The sequence below is a fragment of the Nomascus leucogenys genome, chromosome 2 (assembly GCF_006542625.1).
Source record: "Nomascus leucogenys isolate Asia chromosome 2, Asia_NLE_v1, whole genome shotgun sequence".
In the NCBI taxonomy this organism is placed as follows: Eukaryota; Metazoa; Chordata; class Mammalia; order Primates; family Hylobatidae; genus Nomascus; species Nomascus leucogenys.
Window position 1 is genome coordinate 66,836,236 of NC_044382.1, and position 24,524 is coordinate 66,860,759.

Below are 24,524 nucleotides of genomic sequence, written 5' to 3' on the forward strand. Positions count from 1 at the left end.
CCTTGTTAATAATACTTGCTATTTACCTTTTATTATTGTTGTAGCCATTCTAGTAGGTGTGAAGTGGTAGCTCATTGTGGGGGGGGCTGGACTTTCTGTTTCTTGCAGTGAAAAGAATCCTAACATCCAGGTAACTGATATGAGAGAGGGGATCTATCTGGACTTTACACCCAGCAAGCTTTACACTTGCATCTGGAACAGGCAGCACTATAGACACTTCCCTGCTATGCAGCCACGAAGCCCTGAGTGAAACCTGTCCACCTCTGCTTTATCCTTCCCCAGTTGTGCCAGCAACGCATATCTTGTGTGTAGGGCTAATGTGTACTAAAGAAGACGCAGGTCTTATTTGCATGACATCTGATATCTCCAAAGCACTTTCATAGATGGGTTATTTGACATTTTCTCCTCCATGAGATGGGTATACTCCTTTCTTATCAGTTTTAAATGGCTTGTTCAAGGTCACGCCACAAGCCAGTATGAGAGCCAGGCTGGCATCAAAGACATTCAGAGAGACGCTTAAGGTAGAGCCTTAAGTTCTAAGGTAGGATTTCAAGTCTACATTTCTTTCTGCAGCAAGAGGTGGGGGAAATATCACAAATTATGGGTTTAGAACACCTAGGGTTATATCTCTTCTTCACCATTTCTTTGTGTGTCCTTAAACAAGTCCCCTTCCTCTCTAAGTTCTGTGCCTTCATCTGTAAAATGGGGATAATGAAAGGGCCTCACAGGGTTGCTGGGAGAGTTAAATTAGACAGTATACTAAAGCATTCAGTTGGCACATATAAATGCTCGATAAATGTTAAGTTCATATTTTTACTACTCTTCATACCAACGCACAGGAGATTTGGCCACATTCTAGTGTAACATAGAAATCTATCACTAAATGTCTTATAATTCCCCTAACAACAATTTTTTGGTTTTTTTGTGGGGTGGGGGGGAAGGTTTTGAGACAGAGTTTCCTTCAGCCACCCAGGCTGGAGTGCAGTATCGCGATCTCGGCTCACTGCAACCTCCACCTCCCCGGCTCATGCGATTCTCGTGCCTCAGCCTCCCGAGTAGCTGGGATTACAGACATGCACCACCACATCTGGCTAATTTTTGTATTTTTTAGTAGAGACGGGGTTTTGTCATGTTGGCCAGGCTGGTCTCAAACTCCTGGCCTCAAGTGATCTCCTTGCCTTGGCCTCCCAAAGTGCTGGGATTACAGGCATGAACTACCAAGCCCCGCCTCATGACCCAGTCATTTTGAAGCCCTGTGTCTGTGCACATATTGTTCCCTCTCCTTGAAAAGAGTTTCTCTCCTATTTCTGCCTGGCAAGCTCCTACTTAGCTTTCAAGACCCTGATCAAATGTCCCCTCCTCTGGGAAGCCTTTCTGGATTCACTCAGGCAGTGACTCATCCCAGTCGTAGCTCCCTTAGCATTTTGTACATATATCTCTGATCTAGCAATTACCCCTTCATACTGTGATTTATTGGGTCTTACCCCTGTACAAAACCATCTTCCCCACCCACACTGTGAGCTCCTGCTGGGGGAGCAGGGGAAATGTACGTTCATTAAACTGGCTCCAGTCCCTAGCACAGTGTCTGGACCAGGCAGAAGCTCAGAAAAGGCAAGTTAAATGAGTGGGAGGATGAATGAAGGGATGAATGAATGAAGCTCTGGGGCTCAGTTTATCCTCCTGGCTCTAAGAATTCTCCTTAAATATCACAAAACATGGGGGACCGAGCCTGCTTTTTAGTGCATCCGTCTTCCTCAGTCCCCATGCCTTTATGTTTCCTCCCAGATGAAGTGCATTGTCAGTAGGAGCCTAATCTGGATAAAGCTTCCTCCCTGAGTTGACTTCTGAGGACACAGAAAGTGTAGTGAAGAGGCTGGAAGATCTGGTTCTGTCTGCTTCGCTGACTGGGCTGCCTGGATTTTTCTCACGTCACCCCTGTCCAGAATGTGTACCACTGAAGAAGCACTTCCTAAAAACATCCCCAGGGGCTTTGCCCAGTGCACAGAGAGAATAAGCCACATCTGGACAAGAAAGAATATGGTAGCCTGAGTGCAAATGCTTAATGGTGCAGTGAAATCTGACCAATCTCATCAGTGTTTTGTTTCTGTTTTTTGTTTGCTTGCTTGTTTGTTTTTTAATAGAGTCAGGGTCTTGCTGTGTTGCAGGTTGGAGCACAGTGGCTATTCACAGGCACAGTCATAGTGTACTACAGCCCTGAGCTCCTGGGCTCAAGTGATCCTCCTGCCTCAGCCTCCGGAATAGCTGGGACTACAGCTGTGCACCACCATGCCATCCAGTTTCTAAAAAATAAAAATATGTTTCGTTTTTGTGTATAACATCATGGTTTACAAAGTGCTCTTATATATATTGAGGCCTCATTTAACCCTCAACAGTACTTCAGTGAGGTAAGCCAGGTGGGCATGAGTGGCCCAGCAGGCCAAGGAGGCCTGGAAATCGGGGCACTGGTCACCAGCTCACTACAGGCAGCCCGGTGCTGGAATCCTGGTCCTGTGACCCACCTCCTGCAGGCTGCCTGCTGGCCCAGCACTCACCTGACGGTTCCTGAGAGCAGCACTGGATCTTGAGGGATCACTGAGAGCTTGGACCGCAAGTCCTCCAGGCCGATGCTGCAAATGTCCACGCCGTCAATGAGAATCCGGCCTGCCACGGGCTCCACCAGGCGGAAGAGAGCCATGCCCAAGGAGGACTTCCCTGTGGGGCAAGAAACGAGCGGGGCCTCAGTTTCCTGCATCTGCACTAGCGGAAGCACAGGTCACACCTGGCGATCGCACCTGACCCGCTGCCCTCCGTGGCCCATTCTTCATCATTGTGAGCCCTGAAGGGGTAGGAGAGAGCTGGCATCTCTGCTCCACGTGGTACCTAATGCCATGAGCAGCTTGTTACAGCCTAGATCAGAGGGCACACGTGGGGCCCCTGGATCAAAGTCAGCCCACAGACATCTTTTGTTTCATACACACAATTTTAGAGTTATTTTTTAATTCCTTGCCAGCATTTTTAAAAATCCCAGATGTAAAAGTTCAAATTGCATGTTTCTCTTGAAACTTAGTAGAATTGGCAACACTGGACCCATATCCCCCCCAGGCAACAGCTGGGCTGGAGCTGAGCACAGCCACTTGGTTGAGACACAGTGGCATTCTCCAGTCACCACCCGCCCTCCCCAGCCCCCGTATATCACACCCACCTATGGCACTCAGCTATGTCACCTGCCAGGCTCCAAAGCATTGGAGTTTCAACCCTGTTCTCAAAGTTAAGCTCTGTGAGGGTAGAAGCTGTGTGTCTTCCTTACCTTTCGGTTCCCAGGCACATAGTAGGTGCTCGGTAAAAACCTACTGAATGAATATAGGCAGTAGGGTCAGAATCTACCGAGAGCTTCTCTCTGCCAGACCCCGGCCCTCTCAGGGTTTCCACCAATCGGCAGGTGGAAAATAGCAAGAGAGGAACACCCAAAAGAGCATATGTGGAAGCTCTTCACCCTGCAGTGCAGGAGTGCTGAGGAGACAGAGACCAGGAAGGCTCTCATCATCCATGGGACTGCCTGGAGGAGGCAGCTCTGGGGTGTCCAGGAGTGGGGGACTGGGGACAAGAACCAAGTCTTACAGTAGTTTTTGAACAATGCAAAGAGGCAGAGGGAGGGGGACTTGGGCCAGATCTCCCAGAAGTGACAGGAGAGGAAGACAGGGAGAGAAACTGAGGAGGAGAAAGGAAACTGGGAGAGGAAAGAGGAGGAGACAGAGGCTGGTGAGAGCAGTCCAGGAAGCGGGTGGGGAGGGAGGAAAAGGGGAGTCTGGATGTGACTCCTATGCTGCCCTTCATCCTGGCAGTGCCCTGCACTGCCCCTCCAAAAGTGCTCCTGCCCGGACCCTATACGCCTCAGCGTAAGCACTGGGCTCAGAACCCAGGTGTCCACAGCCCGGTACCACTAGCCCCATTATTCTGCATAACATCACCCTGTTTATTTCCTCCCTGGCAGCCACCACAGCCTGCAGCTGTCATATTTCCGTCTTTATTTGCTGGTCTATTTAACATCTCTCTCCTCCACTGGAATCCCATGATCACAGGGACCTTGGGTTTTGCTCACCAGTGTTTGTCTAGCACAGGGCCCAGCACAGCGTGAGGACCTAATACATATTTGGGGGATGACTGAGCAAACACATGCCCCCAAATAGGTCTAGTGCCCAAAGGGCAAAGGAGGAGCCGGGGATGCTCCCCCAGGAAGCTCAGCTCACCGGAGCCCGTCCTTCCCACGATGCCCACCACTTCGTGGCTGCGGATGGTCAGGTTGATGCCGTGAAGCACGGTGGGTGTGTTGTCTCTGTATTTCATGTGATAATCCTGAAATATGATTTCCCCATGCTGTGGCCACCCCTGGGGACAACTTGTGCCTTCCATGTGTAAAGGAGCTTCCGAGACACACATCTTGTTTTTGAAGAAAGAAAAATAAATCAATGGTTATCATCCATCTCGGCCCACCCACTGTGGGCCTGCCAGCCTCCCACTGTAGGGGGTGTGACCCACCCCAGCCTGCCCTGTGCCAAGGTCAAGCCCCCTGCTGTGTAATCAGAGGAACATCCCCCGCACCCCCATCACCTAAAACACAAAATTTTCCCCAGAAGAGTGAGAAACCTGCATAGCTAATTCCCTTGTTATTAACATAGAGCAATGTTCCTGATTTACTGTGTGACTTTAACAAAATAGAATCCAAGATAATGACAGTAAAGGCAGCAGAGACTCACCCCTTCGGGGGGGTTCATGGCTCAGAGCCCTTGTGCAGACTTAATCTCTCTCTATCCTCATCTTATGAGACAGGCCTTTTTGGAGGCATTTCCCAGGTGAGGAGATAGAGGATCCAACAACTTAAGATCAACAACTTACTTAAGTTTCACAACTTACTTAAGATCACACAGTTTCAGGTTGGAACTCAAACCCAGATCTGCCTAACGCCGAGCCCACTCTGCATCAAGTGCAGTTGTGTGTGTTGAGAGCAAAGAACACTGGAGAAGAAGTTGGATCTGACCATCTGGCTGCAAGCCACAACTCCCCATGCTGGTGCCGTGTCACGGCAGCGTCCCTGGGCAGGAAATCAGGGCCCTACAATTCATAAATTCCACTCATGCAAGGGGGCAGGAGACCTGGTTTGCAGAGGGCTCTGCCAGCCCCAGCCTGTGTGATCTTAAGCAAAAATTCTGCCTGGCCCAACCTCGGTTTCCTTGTCTGAAAAATGTGGATAATCATTCAATCAACATAATAAAATTGTTCCCTGATCCCATGAGATAGTCTAAATAAAGAGCTTAGCACCATGCCTGGCCCATAGAAACATCTCAATCACAATAATAAAGAACATGATGGAACCTCACTATGGGTCAGGCAATGTGCTAGGTGCTTTACGTGTTATATCATTTCAACTTTGTGATAATCTGGCAAAGCGATGCTATCATCTTTCTCATTTCAGAGATGGGGAAAAGAGAGTTTGAATAAGTTGCCCAGGTTATTCCAATGATTCAAATAGTAAAGCTTAGACTTGAACCCAGGAAATCTGGCTACAGAATCTGTGCTCTTAACTACCATGACATAAATGGAAGCAATAATAGGAACAAAGATTATTGTCATCATTATTATTGCACCGGGCAAACCTCTCATTTCCAAGAGGAGCAGATGATCTCCTCTTCCGCCTAGGAATGCTGTGAGGGATGTGGTCAAAGTGAGCAGACAGGTGTGGAAGAGCTTCAGCGAGAGGGTCAACAAAAGTCTGGGGAAGATGGGGAGGAAAGGCCAGGAGCCTGGTGTTTCCTGGGATGGTCTCAGGGCTCTGAGGCTGGTGGGGCTTGTAGAGGCCACAGAAGTCATGCCCCAACTTGCATAGCTCCCCACACCAGACCCAGACCTGGACCCCACCTTCATGTACTGCAGTGTCCTCTCTGCAGCCGTGAAGTGTGCCTCTGTCTCCAAGCCAATCCGGGCAGTGGCCTGGAAGCTGGATGCCAGCTGGAAGGAAGGAGAAGTGTCGGGGGTCAAGAGGCTGCTGGGGTGTGCTCAGGCTCTTCAACGCTCCTGATGACCACTGATTGCCATTGCCCCTGAGTGACCCCTGAAACTAAGATAATTTTCCTAGCAAGAACGGAGCAGAGGCCCCTGGTTCCCCCTCAGCCCATTTCTGAGTTTAGCTGCAGCTGCGATGGGCAATTCTGGGGGAGAACCTCCCCAGACACTGTTCCACCTCGAGTGCCCTCTGTATGTCTTTCTGCTCAAGACCTCTGCCCACATCACAGCAACCACCTAGCCTGTGCATGAGGACATCCCAGAAACCCAGGAGACTTAAGGTTACTGAGAATGAACTTTGACTGATGGGGAATAAGAGCTAGCAGAGATAAATGCTCCCATCTCCCAGCCTTTGAGGGCATGGTCCTGGAAATACCCCATATGCTTCTCAGGAGATCCCAGGACAGTTGAGCCCTAGTGACATAGAACAGGGACCCCAATGTCACACTCCCATGATGACTTCCTCCTTCCCCGTCTCACTTTTCTGCTCCCTCAATCCTGGTTCCTGGGAGCACCTCCCAAATAAGCTGCCTGCACCCAAGTTCCTGTCTCAGGTCCTGCCCTCAGGGAAACCCAGGCTAGAGGAGTTAGGGACGCTTGGGAATTGGGGGCACCAAAGATAAGGAAACTGAGGCTCCAAAAGAAGAAATTACATCCACAGAAACATCTAGAAGCTGGAGGCAGAGCTGGGGTTGGGGCCCCGGTCTATAACCTCCATTACCCTGGCCCAAGAAATGGGCAAACAGGATGTGCAGGGGGTGCTGGGTAACACATTAATCATACATTCATTCAACAAACTCTGGTGGATGGCTCTGTGCCAGGTGCTGGATCAGGCTCCATGTCCCAAAGTGCAGCAGATGTAGGTCTGCCCTCGAGGAGGTCCCAGCTGGATGGAAAGGCAGACAAGGCAACAAAGAATAAAGTGCAGAGGGGCGCACTCCACAACGGAGAAGCCCTGGAGTGCCACTGGGATGCACAGGAGGGGCTCTGGATGAGGGCACAGGGAAGGATTCCAGGAAGAGTCAGTCCTAGAGGGACATTTTTAAGGTGAAGTAAGATGCAGTGGACTAAAGATGGATGGAGAAGTGTGTTCCAAACAGAACAGCCTATGTAAGCCCGAAAGCAGCAAATTCGCAGAATACATCCAGACACCCACAAGCCGTTTGGCTATGGCTGAAACAAAAGGGTGTAGGAAGGAGGGGAAGGCCTCTGTAAGTCAGAGAAGGTGGGCACCATGATGAAATGGTGTTTAGTCTGGAAAGGAGGCCAGGGGTGGGTTGGAAGACCACTTTTCCTCCCATCCCTCAGTGTATCACACCCTGCGGGATGCCTTGCCAGTATCATGTGCAGGTGTCTGGTGGTCTTACCCTTCAGGGAAGCTTGGTTAATCCAAACCAACCACATTAATTCTACTCCTCTTGCCAGAGATTGGTTTAGGTGCGGGCTCATGATGCCATTCTGGTTGTTGAAGGATGAGAAGGCATCAGATGGGTGTATTCTTGAAAACTTCTCTTTCCTTTATAAAGGAACACATGGAAAAAGTTATCTCCTCTCCAGCCTTTGACTGTTATTGTGGGAGGATGTGTCACTTGGGGCTGCAGCAGCCATTTTGCGACCATGAATACAGACAGACTTGCAGACAAAGCCAGGTTGTGGATGCCAGCACAGAAAGGTAGAATGGTCAAGGGTTCATGCTAGGCCACTAAATGAGCCAACTGAGCATAGGCCTACCCCAGCCTTCTGGCTACATGAGAGAATAAGTTCCCAGATGGTCGAGGCCATTTTGAGTTGGTTCTTTGCCTCGCAGCCAGACGCATCTCTGGCATTTACTGAGAAGCCTCTTGGGGCTGCAAAGCAATGTGATGTGTGATTCCTGCCTCCCAACGCTAGAATGTAATTTTCTCAAAAGCGCATGCAGAAGTCAGTGAGGTTCTGGCCTGACTGGAGCAGAGGCAGCACATTGAGGTCAGGACCCCATAGCTGAGGTTTGGTAGACAGGAGACAGAGTTTTGAAGGCTTCTGAACAAGGCAGTGACATGATGAAAACTATAATGAAAGATTACTCTGGTGAGAGTGTGGAAGGTGACTTGGAAAGTACTGAAGGACTGGGAACTGAGAAGTTATTACCAGGGTGAAGATAAGATGCTTAAATAGTACAGCAGACCTTGAAAAGAAGAAAAGACCCTCAAGGGCCATTTTGAAGCAGTCAGTCCCCCAGGCAGGGTTTCCCATTAGAGTCTCCTGTGGTGCAACAACCTTCGAGCAACCGCCTGCTGTGAACGGTGCACCCTGGGAGAGACGAGCCTCTGCCTCGCTCCCTACAAGGGCTGCGCTTAGGGCAGCACCAGCACTGGGCAACCTTCGCCCTGAGCATTGCCCTCCTGATCTATGTCCTGAAGCAGCAGCAGGAGGGATTTCTGGGCCTTAGTGATTCCAAATCCCCTAAGACACTGGTGTGGCGCCTCTCCCTGAGAGTGCCGGAGGTTTGGGGGTCACTCTGCACTGGTGCATGTGTGTGTATCAGAGAGAGAGAGAGAGAATGTGAGCCTGTGCGCACACCTGTTTCTTATTGGCTGTGGGAACACAGCCGAGTTACTTAAACTCTCTAAGCCCTAAGTTTTCTATTTGTAAGACACGAACAGGAACAATGACAACAATATTTGTAAGACAGGAACAATAATTCATTGAGCATTTATTCCAGGCCAGGCACTACTCTAGGATTTTACAAACATGAAGTCTCACATTTACACATAATCCTCACAAGTCTATGATTTTGAAACTTTTATCTCCCTTTTACAGATGAGGAATCCCAGAGGTTAACCGATTTACCCAAAGCCACACAGCTGATAATGGGCAGAGCCTCTTTGAACCTGGGTATTCCAAACCACATGTTCTTTTATTTTTTATTTTTTTGAGATGGAGTCTCGCTCTGTCACCCAGGCTGGAGTGCAGTGGTGCGCTCTTGCCTCACTGCAAGCTCCGCCTCCCAAGTTCACGCCATTCTCCTGCCTCAGCCTCCTGAGTAGCTGGGACTATAGGCGCCCGCCACCACGCCCGGCTAATTTTTTTGTATTTTTTTAGTAGAGATGAGATTTCACTGTGTTAGCCAGGATAGTCTCGATCTCCTGACCTCGTGATCCGCCCACCTTGGCCTCTCAAAGTGCTGGGATTACAGGCGTGAGCCACCGCACTCCGCCCCAAACCACATGTTCTTAACCACTTTGCTCATCTCATGCAGTGTGGTGAGCACTGAATGCCTGGAAGAGAGCACGGCCAGTGCCTGGCATTGCACCAGCTCAGTGGAAGCTCCCGGTCAGCCCAGCTGCTATTGCACTCCCAGTGCATGTACGTGCTTGCTTCAGGGGGCTCAACGAGGAGCGAGATGGAGCCCCTTTCCATGCCCAAAATAACAGCTCAGCATGGAGGACTGATACATGTGCTCATGGACATACATGCACTCCAGCACACACATGCACTCCAGTACATACATGTGCTCCTGCACATACATGCATTCCTGGACATACACGCACACACCTGTGTGTGCAGAGCCTTCTGCGGACACATGGGACATTCAGACAGCTATGCGGTCCTCACCCTCAGACGTCCGGGAGTGCAATAACAGCTGGGCTGACCGGGAGCTTCCACCGAGCTGGTGCAATGCCAGGCACTGGCCGTGCTCTCTTCCAGGCATTCAGTGCTCACCACACTGCATGAGATTAGCAAAGTGGTTAAGAATATGTGGTTTGGGGCAGGGCACGGTGGCTCACGCCTGTAATCCCAGCACTTTGAGAGGCCAAGGTGGGCGGATCACGAGGTCTGGAGATCGAGACCATCCTGGCTAACACAGTGAAATCTCATCTCTACTAAAAAAATACAAAAAAATTAGCTGGGCGTGGTGGCGGGCGCCTATAGTCCCAGTTACTCGGGAGGCTGAGGCAGGAGAATGGCGTGAACCCGGGAGGTGGAGCTTGCAGTGAGCCGAGATCACGTCACTGCACTCCGGCCTGGGCGACAGAGCGAGACTCCATCTCAAAAAAAAAAAAAAAAAAGGAACATGTGGTTTGGAATATCCAGGTTCAAAGAGGCTCTGCCCATTATTAGCTGTGTGGCTTTGGGTAAATTGGTTAACCTCTCTGTGCCTGGGATTCCTCATCTGTAAAAGGGAGATAATAAAAGTTTCAAAATCATAGACTTGTGAGGATTATGTGTAAATGTGAGGCTTGATGCTTGTAAAAACCTAGAGTAGTGCCTGGCCTGGAATAAATGCTCAGTGAATATTAGCTATTATTGTTCCTGTCTTACAAATAGAAAACTTAGGGCTTAGAGAGTTTAAATAACTTGGCCATGTTCCCATAGCCAATAAGAGACAGGTGTGTGCACAGGCTCACGTTCTCTCAGGGGACATACACAAGATCCCAAGCCAATTGGAGAGAAAGCCACATAACCACAGAGGGGACAATTAATGAATAAGCCCTGGGGGAAGGAGCCCTGGACTGGTACAGCCCAGGTTCCCTTAGGCACTGCTAAGCCGGCCTCAGGCCTTGGGGCCTTCACGGATGCCCCTTCTGTGGGACTCTGTGGACAGTGAAACTTGGCTAGTCGCTCTCTCTCCACATCTCTCCCCATCTCCCAGCCCCCAGTGTGCTGGGCACAGAGGGATTCCGGCCTTGAGGTACACAGCTCACTATATCAGAATCTCCTACAGAATCCGTTTTAAAAATTAGATTCCAGGTTGGACACGGTGGTTCACACCTGTAGTTCCAGCACTTATGGGAGACCGAGGCCAGTGGATCACTTGAAGCCAGGAGCTCCAGACCAGCCTGGCCAACATGGTAAAACCCTGTGTCTAACCAAAAATACAAAAATTAGCTGGGAATGGTGGCATGTGCCTGTAATCCCAGCTACTCAGGAGGCTGAGGCAGGAGAATCAAGTGAACCCAGGAGGTGGAGATTGCAGTGAGCCAAGATCGTGCCACTGTGCTCCATCTTGGGTGAGAGATTGAGATCCTGTCTTGAAAAATAAAAAACAAATTAGATTCCAAGACCCTGGCCCAGGACCAGACTCAGAATCTCTATGGCTGTGGCCCTTGACTATGGTCCTCCTGGCAGCCCCACGCAGGCCCAGACTGAGTCAAACCCCCAGGCTAAGGTCCAGAAGTCTGTTTCAAGTCTTAGGCACATTTAAGTTTGAGAAGCCCTGTTCTAGGGGCCGGGCTGTGAAACCCACCTTTTAAGCAACCTTTCCAGGTGATTCAGAAAGGTTTGACAGCTCAATCAGGATAGGAGCGGTTAGGTACAAAGACAGCAGCCAGGAAGCCAAGAGGTCAGTATTCTTGTTCCAGTTCTGCTAACATGCATCTGTTTGGACAACTCCTTCCCTTGTCTGGGCCTCAGTTTCCCCATCTGCACAATATGAACACTGGACTCTGTCATCTGTGGGCTCCCCTTTACTCCCAGTGTCCTGTGATCCTATTAAATACCTTTGAATACAGACTTCCCAATTCAGAGCTGACCACGAGGAAACAGAGCAAAGTACCAATTTCAGAAGGCCAAGCACATAGCTCCTAAGATCACACGTGGCCAGAACCTAAGGTGTCACTGAATACCTGAGGACCCCCTAAGTCTTCCCAGAAGCTGCAGGCAGAGGATGAGCAAAGCTCAGAGAGGGCCCACACAGAGTCACCCCCTCACCTGCAGCACGATATTGACAGCCATGGCTTTAAAGGAGTAGGGGGTGGAGGAAATGCCAAAAGCCACGAACAGGGCAACAGCCAAGGTCACAATGTTGGTCATGATCTCCAGCCTCAACGCCATCCATCGCGTGGAAGATAGAAACAACAGCAGGTAATTATTCTGCGCATCAGTCAGCCTCTTAAACCTGAGAAGGAAAGCACAGACTAAGAACCATGTGTTTGTCTGACCTAGGGTCTCCCTGGGTCAGGGTAGATACCGGCTGCTTCCTCCAGCATCCAGTTCCCCACTCCCAGCAGCAGGGCCTGATTTTTCTTTGGAGAGTTCCTCCCTACCCCTTTCTCAGCCATGAATTTGGGTGAAGTTGACCTGACTCCTAACTCAGATTGAGGAGCAGGCTCTGCTGATAAGGCCCATCCTTAGCACGCTCTCCTCGCCTAACCTCTGTGACTCACTCAGGGATGGGTGAGTTACCCTAAATTGGCTACAGAGAGTGAATAAACGCCAGCACGTGTGAGTGAGTGTGGGAGTGATTCCTTTCAGTGGGACGATGGGAGATCTGAAACTACCATTCTGCTACTAGGAGGGGAGCCTGGAGCCACCAGAGGGTCTCTGGGAGCTTAAAGGTAAAATAACACCGTGGAAGGCAGAGCAGTAAAACCGAGACACCCGGGGAACATTAGCTGAGTCTCTGGATTAAGCCTCACTTTAGCAAGTCCTCCTCCCCAGCCTTTTGTTATGAAAATTTTTATAAGTACCAGGAGATGGAAAGCTTGATTTAATGAACATCTGTATACCCTCTAATGAAAATTTTTTAAAGTACCAAGAAATTAAAAAGTTGATTCCATGAACATCTGTATACCCTCTACCTAATTTAGCAATTGTTACTATTTTGCCATATTTAAGTCATATTTTTAAGCTGGTTTGCATTAGTTTTTTCTGTCACTTCCAACCAATAGAGACCTACCAATTTCCAATTTTCACATACCACCATCACAGTTTTCCATGTCAATCACAACCTACACTGTTATTTGATTAGTATTCTTATTTTACTTGCTTTGAGAATGTATATTAAAAGAAACTTTAATCACAACCTTAAATTATATAAATAATGGGTTTGATATGTTAGTTGCATTTTTTCTAAAGTACATTCAAATAAACCTTTGATTATTGAAATTAAATATTCATTTACACATCAACTAAAACCATCTTACCATCTGAGTGGGCTATCACCCCAGCACAGTGGCCCTTCTGACTCACTCTGTCCATACCCTCTGAACCTTTGCATAAGACATTCCAAATTCTGTCCACCTTACCTTTCTATACTGATTGAGTCACCTCCACCTTGAGGCCTTCCCAGATTAAACACAACAGACCCTGGTCACTCTGTGGCCCCTGTGCTCAAGCCACCTTGCTATCCTTCAAACCTACTTCCCCCATCTCATGGTCTTTGCATTTACTGTCCCCTCTGCCTGGAGAGCTCCTACCCACATATTTCCATAGCTCAACCCACACTTCATCTCAGGGTCCTTTTCTCTGAGACCTTCCCCAACAACAGCTCCAATCCCTCCAGTCTCTCTTCATCTGCTTATCTTAGTATATACCTTGGGGCAGGATTCTCAGTGTGGGCTGAATGAATGCACCGCTCCAGGATCCCCTCAGTCCTAGAGTCTGCACAGACCTTGAGTGGTCTATAATGCCACTGAGAGAGCAGGTGCCACAGTTCATCCAATATTCCAGCTCACTGAGCACATACCATCTCCCAAATGTGTGCCCAAGTCTTACCCAGGCTTCAAGGCCAGCTCAGATGCCATGCCACCTCCTCCCAAAAGCCTTCTCTGATTCCCCCAGGCCACCTCCTTCCCCTCTGAACTCCCAAGCAGTTTATTTGCCCCTCTCTTATGCCATCTAGCTTCTTCAATCATGTATAATTACAAAAACATGTGCCTGTTTCGCCCTTTTCCACCAGACTATGAACTTCTTGTAGGTGAAGACCGTTCTTGATTATTCTCTACAAACAGATAAGTTCATGTTACACCATTAAACCTCAACAACAATCATAGGACTTGTTTGTTTCAACATTTAGGAGGCAAATCTATGGCATGAGTAGTGAAGGAAGTTCTATTATTTAGAAAGCTATTGTTCCTCATTATTTTGTTAAGGATAGATATTTGTTTGGAAGTGAAAGAAATAACATAATGCAAGATGTGTTTGCACAGTAATGCACCTTATCATTAAATATATGTATACATATGTCCATACATATATATATACAATATATAGAAGGTCTTTAAAGTTTACAAACATTTTTCCTATCATTTACATTTTTCATTCTTATAAATGAAAGAATGGTTCAGCAGTTTCTGGAGGCTCAGAGAAATAAGCTTATCAAACAATGTGCTCTCTGATGCTTTTGAAGATGATGCCATTCCCAGACACTCCATTCTTCCCCTGCTCCCCACCACCCCTGTGGTTCCATCATTCTCAAATGGCAGCAGAAGGACTCACTGGCTGATGAAGTCTTCAGTTTTTCCATAGACGTGGATGGAGCTCAGGCCTTGCAGAGAATTGAGGACGTGGGAGAATAAAGGGGACCGGCTATAGTTCTCCAGTCTCTTGAACACACCAATGGCCTTCTTGAACATCCTGCATGGACAGTGGAGGTAAGGGACCTGGACCGTCCACCTCTGGGACCATCTAGTCTGGGTTGGTCCCAGCCTTGCTCCCCAAGTCACAAGCAAAAAGAACCTACTCACATATAATAACCTAACCTACCCTGAGGTAGGAGGTGAGACTTGACTCTGGAGGTGGGGTTTGAACGCCAGACCAAATTGAGGACCAGCTAAAACAGGGGTGGGGTGGAAGCCACTTTCCATAAGACAGGCCCACCAGTGTGTCATGTCAGTTCACCACTGCCATGGCAACACCCAGGAGTTACCACCCCTTCCTGGGTCATCAATGACTTGATGACTTGGAAGTTGCCACTCTTTTCCTAGAAACTTCTGTATAAACTGTCCCTTAATCTACATGTAATTAACAGTAGGTATAAATATGACTGCAAACCTGCCCTGAGCTGCAGCTCTCAGCATGCTGCCTACGGGGTAGCCCTGCTCTGCAGGGTCAGTCACAGAGCTGCAACACTGCCAGAACTGCAACACTGACACATCAGTAAAGCTGTTTTCTTCTACCCTACCACTGGCTTGCCCTTGAATTCTTTCCTGGGCAAAGCCAAGAACCCTTATGGACTAAGCCCCAATCTGGGGTTTGCCTGCCCTGCATCGCCCCCAGTAGGACATTCTACCAATACCAGCTCTTATTATTTTCTACAGATGGGACCATTTTCACTCAGGACTGCCAAAGATTAGGAGCAGCAATCCTACTGGGTTGCACACGATTTGGACCCTTGGATCAAATTTAGCCATAACTGCCCCCTTCTTGAAGGTGGCACCTCCAAGTTGATCTCTAACAGCCAGTGGCCATGAGGCCTTTCGGAGATCAAAGGACATTTCAAACCACAAGGTAGGCTCTAACAAAAGCGTTTAGTTTGGTGTCCTTGTTTTGCAGATGAGGAAACTGAAGATTGCAGAAGAGGAAGTGGCTCTGTAACTTACTCATTACGCAAGTGGTTAATGGCAAAACCATGATCCAATTAGGCCTTCTGAGGCTTCCCCAAGCCTGGCACAGTCACTCTTCACAGAAGGCAATTTCTTAAAGGTTCATGGCACTGACCAAATGACCACCTACATTTCCCCATGTACTTCTCAAGCTATAATGCAAGAAGTAGAAATGAATAGAAGCCAATGGCATCTATTAAAGCCAAACTCACAGAAAGAGGAGGGAAGGACATTCTGACTGTTACTAAATGTAATTATTTGAGTCATGAAGTGTTCTCTGTAGCTGCTCTCATCGCAAATGTACGGATACTGCTGACCAAGTGTAGTTCTCATGTATGTTTGCTTACTAGCTGGTGGGGTAGTGAGGGTTGGAGGGGCAGATTTAGAGCCTCCTTGCTTTTTCTGCCTCTAAAATGCCTTCAATTTTATTTCCAGAATATTTTGTTAAATACTTGAGCTAAAGCAATCAGAACTGTCATGATCACTCAGAGGAATCAAAGGGCAAAAGGGTCACCCCTTCAAGGACTCTGAGCACGCCTTGCAGGTGAGGGGCATGGCGGGGTTGTGGAGAGACACAGGAGCGGACATCAGCTCCACTGTGGGTGAGGAAGATGCATCTGTGGAAGCCCAGCATTACTTTGGATTAGGGACCAATGGTGGCGACAAAGGGAAAAGGGTTTCAGTTTCTGATTGTCTTCTAAGTATCAAAATGATCTGGGGTTGTTCTTGTTCATTTTTGCTTCATTTTTTTCTGTTGTGCTTGCAGTTGAGCAAATTTTTTCAGATTTATCCTTTACTTGTGATTCTTTAAAACTACAAAGACAAATTTAAAGTTTAAAAAGCCACGAAAGGTCTGGAAAAAGGAAAATATTTTAAATATGAAACACGTTTTCATGGAAAGAAACTTCAACATTTCTCAAAATTAAAATATAAAATGTCCTTTAGAGGCATGGGCACTGGATATTTCTAGAATCTTGGAATGTGCCATCAAAAGAAACTCAGAGACCACCTTGAGGGCCGAGGGCCACCCCCAGAGGCCGGGTGGGAAAGTGTCAGGCCTCAGGTAGAATTTCCCCCTCCTGCTTTCTGGTTCTGCCAAGCTTTATCTGAGAGATGGGGAAAAGCTTTGTCTCACCCTGCCAAAGTTGAAACACTTGATGGCAATGCAATTTGCGTTCAGTCTACAAGGAACGACGGGCCGCTCCTCACCTCCCGCGTCTCCAAGTCAAAACCCCCACTCCCACCTCTGAGATTAGCCTTCCAGAACTCCATTCGCCTCCCAGAAGTGCTCTGCTTTTGTTCACCTTCAGTCTCCTGGTCTTGAGCTGGCTAAATCTGATTCCTCCTTCAAGGAGTGAAGTCCCCAAGAAGGCTTTCTGGACTCTCCCCACTTTCTTCCCCTGCCCTCAAGCTAAGACAAGGTGCCTCTTATGTTCCCGTGGCCCTGTGTTTCCCATCCCGTGATGAACTTTACATATCTACGACAACGGCCTGTTTTCTTGTCCATCTCCCCCGTTAGACTATACACCCATGATGGCCCAAACCCTACCTGCACTGTGCATTCTCTAATGTAAGCCCCATGCCCACTGCAGAACCTGGCACATAGTAACACTTAGTGAGAGAGAGGAATGACATTTCCAAGAAGCAGTGTGATACCATAGGGAATTCGGCTTTTTTTTTTTTTTTTTTTAATGAGATAGAGTCTCACTGTCTCCCAGGCTGGAGTGCAGTGGCATGATCTCAGCTCACTGCCACCTCCACCTCCCTGGCTCAAGCCATCGTCCTTGATCCTCAGTCCCCCAAGTAGCTGGGACTACAGGCACAAGCCCCCATGTCCGGCTAATTTTTATATCTTTGGTAGAGACAAGATTTTGCCATGTTGCCCAGGCTGGTCTTGAACTCCTGAGCTCAAGCAATCCACTCACCTCAGGCCTCCCAAAACGCTGGGATTCCAGGCGTGAGCTACTGCGCCCAGCTGATAATTCAGTATTCTAACCAAACACATATTCCAACTTTAACATATGTGAGACTTCAGTTTCCTCATATGTAAAATGAGGATAATATCCACTTCAAACAGAACTCAGGGCAATCATAAGCAACTCTGTATATGACCATGCTCAGCCAGTGGAGGCCAGCGTCGCTGTGGCCCTCCATCAAGGGACACTGAGCTCTTGAACCAGACTTCCAGCAGGAGAGCTCCACTGCACCTTTGTCACGCCCTTCTCACCAAGCGGCCCAGTTCACCCAGCTGCAATTACATTTTAGAAAAGGCAAAGCTATGAAGAGAGTAAAAAAGATCAGTGGTTGCCGGGAGTTTGAGGGTAGGGAGGGATGAATAGGTGGGACACAGGGTTTTGTTTATGGCAGGGGAACTATTCTGTACCATGGATGCATGTCATTATACATTTTTCAAAACCCATAGAATGCACAGCACAAAGAATGCACCATAAGGTGAACCATGGACATTTGTTAATAATAATAATTAATAATGTATCAATATTGACTCATCAATTGTAACAAATGTCCCACGTTAATGCAAGATGTTAAGAATAAGAGAAATGGGCCAGGTGCAGCGACTCACAACTGTAATCCCAGCACTTTAGGAGGCTGAGATGGGCAGATGGCTTGAGCCCAGGAGTTCAAGCAAGTCGACGGGCACAGGTGTCACCTCCCTGGGTACCCAGAAGGGGTGGCAGGTGGCCTCCCCATGCCCTCTCCTAGCAGGAAGGCTTGAAAGGCAGGGTGGAAGAGTAGAGACAGACACCGCAGGTTCACATCTTTCTTCTCTCTGGGTGTGTGACTCTCAACAAGTTACTTTACCCCTCTGAGCCTCAGCTTCTCCATCTGTAAAGCTTGAATAATTATACTTACTTTATATGGGTTTTGTGAGATTTCAATGACATAGAAAGTGTCTGCACACATAGAATGTGCTTAATAAAAGGGATATTTTACGATTAATACTACTACTATTACTACTGCTACTGAAACCATGCCCCAAAGAGTTAAAGAAACCAGTAACTAACAGAAATTCTTGAGTTTGTAGGATAGCAGTTACAGAAAGAAACAACTTGCTGAAAGTCCCTCTGCTTGTAACATAACAGAACTGGCTAAAATCGATGGAACCAGTATGGCTAACTAAAGTCTGTGCAGAACCAGCTTGCTAATGTCACAGCCTAAATTTCCACCACATATTTCATACTAATTCCCCATGAATTTGCAAATGGGACCCATGAAGAGACATGAAGAGATCATTGCGTTTATACAAGGGCTTTTCAGACCTCCCCTCTCATTCCACCAATCACCTACTAATCTCAGAATCCACCCCTTAAATCTTTCCTAATAAAATCACTGTCTTAAAGCAAGCATAAGGTGACAGATCTGGGCTGGACTCCTGTCTCCTTGTGAGCCAATTTGCAATAAAAAGCTTTTCTTTTCTCAAAAACCCAGTGTCAAAGTATTAGCTTCTAGCACATTAGGCAGTGAGCCCCTTTTGCTTGGTAACACCACTAATATCTATATTCCAGAGAATTGCTTCTATTCTTCACTCGATCCTATTCATTCTACTACTACTAATAATATTAATTAAATTTTCTCCTTTTTTTTCTTTTTTGTCATAGATTCTTCTGACTACTTCCCTCCTCCCACATATACTGCCTGGCTCAACGCTATATAAAAAGTAACATTTGGCTGGGCACAGGGAGGCCAAGGTGGGTGGATCACTTGGGCCCAGGAGTTTGACACCAGCCTGAACAACATGGTGAAACCCCGTCTCTACAAAAAGTAGGAAAATTAGCCGGGCATGGTGGCACATGCCTGTAGTCCCAGCTTCTCAGGAGGCTGAGGCGGGAGGGTTACTTGAGCCTGGGAGACCAAGGCTGCAATGAGCTGTAATCATGCCACTGCACTCCAGCCTGAGCAAGAGAATGAGACCCAGTCTCAAAACAAAAACAAAAACAACAACACAAAAACTTACATTCCAAATCAGGAAATCTTTAAAGAACAATTCACTAATGTTTTCTAGAATTGCCAGTCGGAATCCCTTACAAAGTGATTTGCTTTTAACTTTCACCTAAACTCCTTCCAGTTTCCAGGACATGCCCTAGTGGGAGGCTTTAAAACATTTAAAAGTACATTACGGGGCATAAATTGGTATAGCCACTCTGAAGGGCAATTTTAAAGTATCTTTTAAAATTAAAGATTGCACAGAACTCTATGATCTGGCAATTTCATTTTTCTGTTGCGAAACACTCACACGTGTTAGATGAAGCCCATACAAGGATGTTCATTACAGCACTGCTTACACCAGCCAAATGCTGGAAACATCTTACAAGTTGGTGGAAAAGGATTTAAAAAGTCCATCCCAGGCTGTGCAAAGTGGCTCACATCTATGATCCCAACACTCTGGGAGGCTGAGGCAGGAAGATTGTTTGAGGCCAGGAGTTCAAGACCAGCCTAGACATAGCAAGACCCCATCTCTAAAAAAAATTAAAAAGTAGCCAAGCATGGTGGTGTGTGCCTGTAGTCCTAGCTACTCAGGAGGCTGAGAGAGGATGATTGCTGGAGCCCAGGAGGTCCAGACTGCAGTGAGCTATGATGGCACCACTGCACTCCAGCCTGGGTGATAGAGTGAGAACCTGTCTCAGACAACAACAAAGTCACCCCAGAAGTAATAGGTAATCTTGGGCCCTAGAGCTAAACTGTCAGAGCTCATGCCCCAGACTTGTCATTTACTAGCTGTGCAACCATAGATAAGTTACTCCACGTCTCTGTGCCTCTGTCACCTCATCAGTGAGATGGAAATAATAATACAACCTGCTTTCTCATATTGATTTGAGAACGGTGCTAGATAATGCATACATAGCACTTTATTCAGGCATGTCAAAAGTACTATAATTATGATTCAGCATCACTGAAAAAATAATGATATGGTTTGGCTGGGTTCCCACCCAAATCTCATCTTGAATTGTAGCTCCCACAATTACCATATGTTGTGGGAGGGACTATTATCATGACAGTGACTAAGTCTCACAAGATCTGATGGTTTTATAGGGGGGAGTTTCCCTACACAAGCTCTCTCAGTCTCCCTTGTCTGCCACCATGTAAGACGTGCCTTTCACCTTCCACCATGATTGTGAGGCCTCCCCAGCCACGTGGAACTGTGAGTCCACTAAGCCTCTTTTCCTTTATAAATTACCCAGTCTTGGGTATGTTTTTATCAGCAGCATGAAAATGGACTAATACAAATAAGGACGATCTATGTGTGCTAACTGGAAAGCTCAGTCACAGTAAGCAGGAGGGAAAGCTACAAAGCAACACAAAGATGTAGTATCATCGATGTAAAAAATCCCCCAAAAGCTATGTTCTACATTTTCTATTGGCAGAACCAAGAGGAGGACACTATGTAAAACATAGTACCACTTACATAAAAATACACAAACACAAAACCCAGTGCTTTTTATGGGTAACTTGCATGTGTACCTAAATGGACTGTTTCGGTTTTGGGTTTTGTTTTTTTTTTTTTGAAACTGGGTCTCACTATGTTGTCCAGGCTGGGGTGCAGTGGTACAATCTCGGCTCACTGCAACCTATGCCTTCTGGGCTCAAGCCATCTTCCTTCCTCAGCCTCCCAAGTAGCTGGGACCACAGGCTCACACCACCACGCCCAGCTAACTTTTTGCATTTTTGGTAGAGATGGGGTTTCCCTCTGTTGCAGAAGCTGGTCACGAACTACTGAACTCAAGCAATTCATCCAACTTGGCCTCCCAAAGTGCTGGGATTACAGGTGTGAGCCATCGCGTCCAGTCAAATGTGCTTTAAAAGGTCTGAAGGACAAAAACCAAGTTGCTAATGGTGCTAATCTCCGGGCATAGGGGAAGAAACTAGGCCTAAGGCAACTTCTATACTATTTTATTTTGTTTCCAAGGAGAATGTATTCAGATCTTTTTTAAAAATTAATTTTAGTTCAAGAGAAAGGACAAAGAAATGTTTTTAAGTAAAAAAAATTTTTTAAATTAATTTAAAAATAAAACGTAACCTGGGAGCTGTGGCTCATGCCTGTAATCCCAGCACTTTGGGAGGCCAAAGTAGGCAGGTCACCTAAGGTCAGGAGTTTGAGACCAGCCTGGCCAACATGGTGAAACCCCGTCTCTACTAAAAATACAAAAATTAGCCAGGTGTGGTGGCACACACCTGTGAGGCAGGAGAATTGCTTGAACCCAGAAGGCAGAGGTTGCAGTGAGCCAAGATTGCACTATTGCATTCCAGCCTGGGCAACAATAGGGAAACTCCAGCTCAAAAATAAATTAATTAATTGAATTAAATTAAAATGTATATAAGCAACTGCCTAGAAACCCTTACTTCAGAAATTACTTCCATCTCCACTCTCAAATAGACCATTTTGTTTTATGCTTCTATGAAGATGTTTGAGGAAACCGGATTTTGCATACAGCAGGTGCTCAGAATATACAGAAAGGAACCAAGCTAGGCCTTAGCACAGGGCTCCTTAGTGAGGCAGGTGACTGCAAGGGTTGAAGACCCGGACTCTGCAGCCAGGCACCATGTCCAAATTCAGGCCCCAGCACTTAGCAATCACACAACCTTGTACAAGTTACCCACCCTTTCCTTGCCTCAGTTTCCTCCTTAGTGACAATGGGGACAATAACAGAACCTGCCACACAGAGGGATGTTAGAGAACTGACCAAGCGAATGTAAGTAATGACTTGGAGCAATGTATGGCTAAGAGTAAGTTAGGGGTTGTTACGATGACTTTCCTGAGATAAACAGGGAGATCTTTTAGCTGTCGGTCAAGTGCAGGAGGACAGTGGAGCTCAAGGCCTAATGGAAACTAACACTAATTGTACAGCTTACACTTGTCAATCACTACCCCCTGTCTACGTGCTTTACATGTACAAACTCACTGAATCCTATGAGACAACAATCCTATGAGGTTGGTTCTATTATTATCCCACAGCTTCAGAGAGGCTGAACAAGTTACCTAAGGCCACAGAACCAATAAAATGGTGAACAATAATAACCATAATTATTCCAATAAATACCTAATGTTTGTTAGTGCTTGCATTTATGGAACGCCTCTACTTGATGGCAATGAATAGTTCAGCAGATGTTTTTGGAATATCTGTTCTGTGTAATTCAGGTGTTGGGCCTTTTGAGAGACAGAGTGGTGAATCTGAAATGGTTTGTGTCTTTGAAGGGGGCTCATATTAGTAGGGCAGACAGATTTGTGCAAAAAGAACTGCAAATGCTTAGCAGGGAATGCCAGTAGAGGGCTGGGTTTGGAGATCCCGTCACGGAGGAGAGGAAAACTAAACTGGGTCTTGAAGGATGAGTGGGATTTTTAAAGGGCTGGGAGTGGGAGTGACATGAGCAAAGTCACCAGGAGGGGGATGTGTCCAGTGTATTTGATGACTGGAGGTTAGCCCAGCCTAGGTGACAGGAGGATGTCAAGCTAGGGCTAGAGGAGAGGACACGGGAAGAGATGAGGCTGGAAAGGGGCTAATGCCAGATCACAAAGGGGTTTGGCTTAAAGGAAAGGAGCCAAAGCAGTGTTGCCTTTTCCAAAAATTAAAGTATCTGTTTCAATATCAAAGTAACCCACAACCCTCGAGGCAATTGGTAAACCACAGAAAAATAGAGACATCAAAATGAAATAGATGAAATCCCAGTATCCCCCATAACTATAGGTCATAAGTTGGAGTTTCTTCCTCCATTTCTGTCAATGCTTGTTCGTGTTATGCTGTAGAAAAAAAAAAAAAAAAAAAAAAGCAAGAGTAAGAATGGACAGTAACAATAACCAGGCAGGTGAAAGGATTCCTTTTTTGCAGATAAGGAAATTAAAACTCTGAGATGTTACCAAAAATTGCTTTTCCCTGGAAGATTTCCCTAAGCCATCAAGTCTTCCCATACCCTCACCCTCAGGTTGGCTTAGGGGATGCTCTTTCCAACATGCTTCTACTTGGGATTTGTGTCTTTTTGTTCAGGGGCCTATCCCCAGGGTCTAGAACATAATCTGGCTCAGAATAGGCCTCAGTAACTATTTGGGGTGTGTGTGTGTGTGTGCGTGTGTGTGTTTGACACAGGGTCTCGCTCTGTCACCTAGGCTGGAGTACAGTGGTGTAATAATAGCTCGCTGCAGCCTTGACCTCTTGGGCTCAAGTGATCCTCCTGCATTAGCCTCTCAAGTAGATGGGACTACAGGTACACACCACCATGCCTGGCTAATTTTTGTCTTTTTTTTTTTTTTTTTTTTTTTTGAGACAGGCTGTCACTCTGTTTCCCAGGCTGGAGTGCAGTGGCATGATCATGGCTCACTGCAGCCTCCACCTCCCTGGGCTCAGATGATCCTCCCACCTCAGCCTCCTGAGTAGCTGGGTCTACAGGCATGCACCACCAAGCCCAGCTAATATTTTTTTTTTTTTGGCAGGGTGGCAAGTAGAGATACGGTCTTGCCATGTTGCCCAGGCTAGTCTCAAACTCCTGGATTCAAGCAATCCTCCTGCCTTGGCCTTCCACAACTGAGATTACAAGACATGAGCCACCACAGATGGCTGATTTTTGTTTTTGTTTTGTTTTGTTTTTTGGTAGAGATGGAGTCTTTCCATGTTGCCCAGGCTAGTCTTGAACTCCTGACTTAAACAATCCTCCTGCCTGGGCCTCCCAAAGTTCCTACTTGTTGAATGAATGGAAAAATCCTCTCTAGTCTCTGAATGTAAGTGGCATTTCCTGCATTATCGTTGACCTGCTTTCATGACACAGAGGCAATTGTTGATGGTTATCCACACTCAACCTAGGAATTATTTTCCTTCTCTTTCTCCTTCCTCTTCTAACCCCCTTTTCTCCCTCTCATGGCCCCCAGGGCAGTCATGTCTGGAGGAAGGGTAGGGAAGCATGGCCCGGAAGAGGCAGTCCCAGCTGCTTACCTCTCCTGAGGTGATGTGTATTACAGACTTAAATTGGATGAGCTTCTCAAAGGCAAAGGAGGAAACAGCTGCTCGGAACCTGATGGCTGTGCGCTGGTTGATGATCCAACTGGAGGAGAGACTCAGAGACTTCACACATTCGGAGAGAAAAAGGGCAAAGCAGAGTCCCACTCCATGGACAACATTCCCTGACTGCTCTTCTGAATATTCCAGGATCTTTGGTATA

General features: G+C 47.1%; 1 protein-coding gene across 1 annotated transcript in view; it reads right to left on the reverse strand.

Moving 5' to 3' along the window:
* Window positions 1-1,769: 1,769 nt before the first annotated feature.
* LOC115837048 (ATP-binding cassette sub-family C member 11-like) overlaps window positions 1,770-24,524 on the reverse strand; it is a 43,527-nt gene continuing 20,772 nt past the window's right edge. Inside the window, 7 exon segments of the mRNA XM_030821829.1 lie at window positions 1,770-1,935; window positions 2,553-2,712; window positions 4,248-4,437; window positions 5,914-6,003; window positions 11,749-11,935; window positions 14,257-14,394; window positions 24,207-24,407. Of these exon segments, the coding sequence (XP_030677689.1) occupies window positions 1,770-1,935; window positions 2,553-2,712; window positions 4,248-4,437; window positions 5,914-6,003; window positions 11,749-11,935; window positions 14,257-14,394; window positions 24,207-24,407 (1,132 nt within the window).